This window comes from Coniophora puteana (genome assembly GCF_000271625.1).
Source record: "Coniophora puteana RWD-64-598 SS2 unplaced genomic scaffold CONPUscaffold_6, whole genome shotgun sequence".
NCBI lineage: Eukaryota > Fungi > Basidiomycota > Agaricomycetes > Boletales > Coniophoraceae > Coniophora > Coniophora puteana.
This window is the reverse complement of record NW_006913058.1, coordinates 1039904-1046605: the sequence shown is the minus strand read 5'-3', so window position 1 is coordinate 1046605 and position 6702 is coordinate 1039904. Positions and strand designations below refer to the sequence as shown.

Genomic DNA, 6702 nt, shown 5'->3' with positions numbered 1-6702 from the left:
ATGTCCGTCCGCCCATTCTCCCCGACGGAGTCCTTCGCTTTCCCGAAGCCCCCCTCCGCCGGCGGTAAGAGCCGCCCCGTCTCCCCTTCCAGCTCTGGCTCGACCTTCATCACCGCCAATGCCGCCGTTTCCTATCCGCAGTCTCCTGCCTCGACCTTCATCCCCGGCCAACAGACTATGAACAAATACCCTGTGGCACCCGCTGCCTCCCTTGGCACCAAGTCTGTTTCCGGGAAGACCTCGCCGACTCCCTCGTTCGAAACCGCTGAGAATCCTTTCGAGGACCATGTTGAGAAGCCCGAGTTCCAGCCCATCGAGACCATCCGCCGCCCGTTCACGCCCTCGATGGAAGACGAGCTCACCGTCAAGCCAGGCGACACCGTCCGCATCATCAAGGTCTTCGATGACGGCTGGACGTTCGTCGAGAAGTTGGGAGCGAACCCAGCTGAGCGCAGCGAGCGCGAGCGCGGCCTTATCCCTGTTGACTGCCTGCGCGAGGCTGGTCAACCCCTCCCCACTTTCATTTCCGAGAAGCGCGTCAGCAGCTACGCTGGGGCTAACTTTGAGGGCCCCAACTACGAAGAGTTGCTTGCTCAGATCATGTCTGGCAACAACGCGCATGCGGCTTAAGTGATCCAGATTGAGGTAATCACCAATCTTTTTCTTTCTTTCTGTGATACAGTACTGAATTTGACGTCACTAGAAGAATACATGTGCCACTCCCTTATACAAGCTAATCCCGCTCATCGATCCGAATATTTCATCTCACTCTTTGGAAGGCCTGGAAGGAACAAAATACCAATATCTGGACTCGCGATATCCGGTCACCTCGTCGACAACAATATCCACGGGGTGTTTCCTCGGCGTACCTTTATTCTCTTCATATATGCTGTTCTGCTCTGCACATACCCTTTATTTCGTGGAGATTCCAGAACCGCATGCCGATACCGATTTGTTTGTTTGTTTTATCACTGCTTCATATATTTTTGGTTTTTTGGCATTTCTTGCTGTTCATAGTGTAATACCATCATTCTTTGTACCTTCGCGGTGGTATAGTAGTGGGTTTGCTGGCGGACCTAGCATGCCAGCACCGTACACTTTGTTGATTAATCAATCACTTTTTCTACTTCCATCGTAAGGCGATCAAGCGCACGGTTCGAATTCAAGGAAAGTGGTGAAATCATTTTATACAAGTGCTGTTCTACACCCAAAAAGCCCTCAGTGTTTCAGTACGTCCCATCTCCAAATATCAAACCCAGCTGGCTATCGATGAAGTCGCACTGCGCAACATGATACGGCTGCAGCGTCTCGGTCGTGTTAAGCACAAGCTCATTGTCGCCGGTGTACGGCGGCCACTCAACAAGAGCGCCCTCGTAGTTCGGGTTTCCATCCCACGCGAGTGATGTCCAGCGTTTTATCACCTCCTGAGTCGTCCACACCTGCTGCTCCGTCAGCGGCTGATACACATTGTCCGTCTCCGCCGTGCCGAACACCCAGTAGAGCTCGTCGGCGTGGCACACCTGCCCCGGGCACGTCGCCGGGTTAGCGGTCATCGGGTTGCCGAGGCCTACGCCGAAGAGGATCTTGTACGCGTTCCCTGGGTTCGTCGTGTTCGTCTCGAGGGAGGCGAGGTATGTCGACGGGCAATGCACGTAGTAGTCCGTCATCAGTTGCCCGAGCGTGAGCACCGTGCCCGAGATGTTGTGGCTCGAAGTGGCCGTCTCATACGGGTATAGTGTTGTCTGATTGAGGATTAAGTCGATGGCCGTGCTGTTGAAGTACATTGGGAGGTACTCCGCGTACGCCGAGGGCGGAGAGTCGGGGGAGAGAGAAGTGGGGAGGAAGTAACAATACTCGCATTGATTGGTGGCCCATATGGTTGGGACACGTGAGTAGTCACTGTCGAGAATGCTGTCTTTAATAACATTTAGGACGTAATCTCCGTCAACCGTTATCGACCAGGCGAGGTTCAAGTTGTATGACGCCATGACAATGTCCCCTGCAGACGTGTTGCGTACACACGACACCGCTTCTTCTGTCAAAGTTGTTGAAGAGTTTGATGCGCATCCCAGATACCTAGCGAGGCCGAGAGACTGGTTCAACGCAAGCTCGGGTGAGAAGAACGGGTTGCTTGTTCCAAAGTCAGACTCAAGGATGGCTGCACCTGGAAGACATCATCAGACGCAGTATCTAATGGTGTATGTCCAAACTTACTAAACAAGCCTTGCGTGTAGGCTGGATTCGTCCCCAGAAGATATCTTGTCATAGTTCCACCTGCAGATTCTCCATAGATGAGAACTCGCGTGGGCTTGGGGTACAGTCAGCAGGAGCTTGTAGTTTGGATCCAAGTAGACGTACATCACCGCCAAAGGCCTCGATGTTGTCTTGTACCCAGTGCAACGCAAGCAAAGCATCCTTCAAAGCCGCGTTGGACGCGTTGAACCACCCCAGAGCACTCAAACGGTAGTTGATCGTCACAACTACAACCCCGCCGTAGGAGGCCAAATTCGTTCCATCGTAGACATTGGACGTCGAGTTCCCAACGTAGCCTAGTTCACTCGTCTCATTGAAAGGGAACGGACCCGAGTCTCCGGTGTTCAGACCACCCCCGTGGACTCGAATGTATATTAGTCAATAAATATATGCAGCAAGTGACGGAGACTTACTGAAGAACATGACAGGCATTTTCGGGGCCGTGTCGTCGTGGCCCTCGTTAGACGCTACTACAGGCGAGTACACGTTCAACTGTAAGCAGTCTTCATATCCGTACAAAGTGTGGCCATTGTCTGCATCAGGCGGCTATGTCTATTCATCAGCATGATCCAGCGCGCTAGGCCGCGAAGCGTCGCATACCTGAGCACAGCGCTCTAAATATTGAGTAGCATCTCGAGTCGTATTTGCAGACACGTTGAGGGGAGTGGGAGGTAAGAACCTGGCATCCCCCGAAGGATCTTCAGCGTATTTGATACCTAGGAAGCGCCAAACGAATTTGTCTCGGAAGCCTCTGAGAATCCCGGCCGTATTGGTAGACACCTCGATCTGACGCGTCGTATCATAACTTGTGACATTTGAACGTGTCAATGGGGCAGAGTTTGTGCATAGAGCTGGTAAGCTCTGATTCGGGGTCAAAGTCGAACCAGTTTCAGACTCGGACGAGCTCAGGGAGAAGACAGCACATCCGTCTGATGAACAGAAAGTAAATTGGATGTCCAGAGGTTTGAAACTGACTGACCGACTGACCGCTTCCAGCAATCCACAAGTTTTCGGAGCTTCCCAGCGCAGCTCCGTGTCTATCAGATATCAGAGTGGAGGTCAGGTTTGCGGTCGTCAACCCGGCTGTACTGTTTGGAGCGGGAAGTAGTGATTCCATGAGCCCAGAACAAGCCGACTGCGCCTCAGCACAAGTCAATGCTCCATTCAGAAGCAACGCGCTGGCGCGATTTGGATTTGAGGGATTCAAATCATTGTTCGACACGATGACAACGTCGTAGCCGAGTGACTGGGAAAGGACAACTGGGGCAAGCACCCCAAGCACCGACGCGCCGAGCCAAATCCGAGAGAGTGGGCTAATGTCAAGCATGGTAGGACCAAGGAGCACAAGTCTATGCGCATCGAACGGTTCTTATAGACAGACGTAAGGGTTCAGGAGAAAGTGACTTCATGAACGCGCTTCTTGCAGCGGAGTCATGAGGGCGAAGTAGGAAGAGGCTCCCCGGCGTCATCTGCTCCAGCGTTCGCGTCCTTGGCCATAGAAACTCCATTTTAAAGCCTCCTGACTGCATCAGATGGTGCACTTTGGTTATTTTCATGCATCGAGGGAACCAAGAACGAGTAGAGGGAACGGGCGCGGGACTCCATACTGTGGAAAGCATTCAGTTTGCCCTTTCTCTTCCACAGTCAAATCCTCGGCCAAATCAGGCACGTGTTCGCTCAAAAGTAGGCGGCCAATCACTTTCGGAGGAATGCTTTGTCTCCGTCTAGAAATTTGGAAGCACATATGTTTAACTGGCACGCGGCAGAAATGATCTGCATTTGTGATTACATCGGGAGAAAGGGGAGAACCATACCCAGGTCATTTAGTTATTACAACACATGATAGAGCTTGCCTCGACGTGACCCGAGTTACAAAATAACCACCCTCATAGACCTTTCTCGAAGCTGAATCCCACCTCGTTTGTGAAAAAATCGCACTGCCCCACGTGGTACGGCTGCACGGTATTTGTTGCATTGATTACGAGTTCGTTATCGCCAGTGTACGGAGCCCATTGAATCGACGCGCCGACGTAGTTAGGGTTGCCAGTCCGGGCGAAGTTAGTCCACCGACTCATAACGTCGCGGGCTGTCGACAGCTGCACATCCGAGAATGGCTGATAAAGCCCATCCGTCTCTGCTGTCCCGAAAACCCAGTATAGCTCGTCCGCGTGACACACCTGACCAGGACACAGCTCGGTGTTGGGAGTAAGTGGAGAGCTCAGGCCTGTGGCAAAGACCGCCTTGTACGATGGTATTGGGTCGGTAACATTTGCCTCCAGGGAAGCGAGATACGCCATAGGGCAGTGTAAATCAAAGTCCGTGAGGATGCGCCCAACAGTTAAAACAGATCCAGATATGCCGTCTTCCGGAGGAGCAGTACTGTAGGGGAAAAGTGCTGTATCGTTCGTGATAGCCTGGACGACGGTTTGGTTGAAGAAAGCTCCGAGTTGCTGCGAGAACATTGCCACGCTGGAGTTTGCCGCGAAGGGGAGGAAATAGCAACCCTCGCACTCGTTCGACGCCCAGACTGTTGGCACTCGAGCCCACTGTCCTTCTTTCACGCTCGACGGAAAGTCTGTAAGAACGTAATCTCCATCAACGGTAACCATCCATGTGATACTCAAATCGAGGGAAGCCAAGGCAATGTCCGCTGCACTCTTGTTCTGAACACACGCAACGTCTGATGCAGACAGTGCCATTGACGTGTTGGAAGCGCACCCGAGACTTGTTGCGAGCGTCAATGATGTGTTCAGCGCAAGAACAGACGACTCAAAGACAGAGCCGATAGGTAGATCGGATTCCAAAATGGCACCACCTTGAAAAGGAGTCGTCAGGACCACCGTTAGTTGACAAAAGTGGAGGACACCTACTAAACAACCCTGATGTGTACTTGGGGTTGGTCCCAAGCAAGAAACGGACCATGATTGCTCCCGCCGACTCGCCAAAAATGGTCACCTTTGTTGACTTCCTTTACGAGTCAGAGGCTTCAACCAGACATTGGAAATGAACTTACATCGCCGCCAAATACCCCAATGTTATCTTGGACCCATTGTAGGGCCAAAAGGGAATCCTTTAGTGCCGCGTTGGATGCATTGAACCACCCAAAGGCCGTTAGACGATAATTGATAGTTACAAGGACAACACCGCCATAGGAGACGAGGTTTGTTCCATCGTAGACGTTCGATATAGAGTTGCCGACAAAGCCGTTCGACGTCATATTGTATGAAAATGGGCCACTATCGCCAGTGTTGAGAGCACCACCATGAACTGTACGACTGCTGAGAAGGGTCAAATTTCTATTTTGTCGAAAACCTTACTGAAAACCATCACAGGTAGCTTGTGTTCACTATCGGCATTTCCGTTAAATGACACCAACGGTGTATATATATTTAGTTGAAGGCAGTCTTCACTCGTATGAACGACGTGACCGTTATCTGCATCCGGAGCCTACATTCGTCAGTAAAGTCCGTCTATAAATAATAAATATTCCACCTGAGCGCAGTAGGGACCATACTCAAGGGCACTCCTGGTTGTGTTTGGTGCGACTTTTAGGGCGGTCGGAACTTGGAAGCGAGCATCGCCTGTTGTAGGTTCAGCAAACTTGATACCCAAAAAACGCCAGGAGAATTTATCGCGAAACCCTTGCAGAATTCCGGCGTTGCTTGTGGAGACCTGTATCTGGCGTGATGTATCGTAGGAAGTCACATTGGATCGTGCCAAAGGAGCGGAATTGGTGCATAGGGCTGAGAGTCGGTCGTCGTTTTCTTGCGATGGTTTGGGTTGAGCCACCAGCCGTTGTTGTGAGTCCAGCGAGAACACGTCGCATGTAGCTTGTAGAGGGAGAGCTGAGATCAACATCCCCCGTGGGAGTAAAGGTTTGTAAGGTACGCACAATTACCAGCTACCCAAATATTCTGAGATCGGTCAAGCGCCGCTCCATGTTTGTCCGAGGTTAGAGCTTGTACCAGTTCGCCTGCCGAGAACCCAGTGTTGTTAGGCGGTGGTAACAAGGACTCTTGAAGCAGGTCGCATGCATGTTGCGCTTCCGCGCATGTCAAGGCACCAGCCAGAAGCAATGCACTACCACGATTGGGGTTAGTCGAGTTAAGATCGTTGTTTGAGACGATGAGAACATCATAGGCAAAAGACTGAGTAGCAGTTGTGAGGGCAACTATGCCCGTGAACAAAGCCGAGAGAGAACGTCCTACTCGCATGTCTTGCTCAGAGAGCCCCAACGTATTAAGTCACAAAAAGCCCAAAGCAGTGGGCCTTATATACTGAAACTGTGAGCGTCGGCATGCATGGCCGCTCTGCATTACTCCGATGGTTGATGGCAAATTTGATGAGAACTAATCAGTACTGTCAGAGTAGGGAAGTCATATGGCCATTGTCAATAGGCTCGTGCGGACTATCCCACGCTTAAGTCACTCTCTCAGCAAGTCTCGGAGT

The 6702-nt window shown here is 51.6% G+C and overlaps 3 protein-coding genes across 3 annotated transcripts; 1 reads left to right on the top strand and 2 right to left on the bottom strand.

The window, feature by feature from the left end:
• On the top strand, positions 1 to 630 carry CONPUDRAFT_56438 (uncharacterized protein; the record flags this gene model as incomplete). The annotated part of the gene is made up of 2 exons (XM_007770079.1): positions 1 to 126; positions 238 to 630. The coding sequence occupies 2 exons, from the start codon at positions 1 to 3 to the stop codon at positions 628 to 630; spliced, it is 519 nt and encodes a 172-aa protein (XP_007768269.1).
• A 596-nt stretch (positions 631 to 1226) lies between these two features.
• CONPUDRAFT_153776 (alpha beta-hydrolase) lies at positions 1227 to 3580 on the bottom strand (the record flags this gene model as incomplete). Its single annotated transcript, XM_007770439.1, has 6 exons — positions 1227 to 2164; positions 2215 to 2308; positions 2359 to 2615; positions 2667 to 2799; positions 2854 to 3182; positions 3241 to 3580. 6 exons carry the CDS (start codon positions 3578 to 3580, stop codon positions 1227 to 1229), a joined length of 2091 nt encoding a protein of 696 aa, XP_007768629.1.
• A 60-nt stretch (positions 3581 to 3640) lies between these two features.
• On the bottom strand, positions 3641 to 6467 carry CONPUDRAFT_144105 (alpha beta-hydrolase; the record flags this gene model as incomplete). The annotated part of the gene is made up of 7 exons (XM_007770438.1): positions 3641 to 4005; positions 4068 to 5068; positions 5124 to 5217; positions 5267 to 5520; positions 5571 to 5700; positions 5746 to 6083; positions 6146 to 6467. 6 exons carry the CDS (start codon positions 6465 to 6467, stop codon positions 4140 to 4142), a joined length of 2067 nt encoding a protein of 688 aa, XP_007768628.1. The 3' UTR covers positions 3641 to 4005; positions 4068 to 4139.
• Positions 6468 to 6702: the final 235 nt, after the last annotated feature.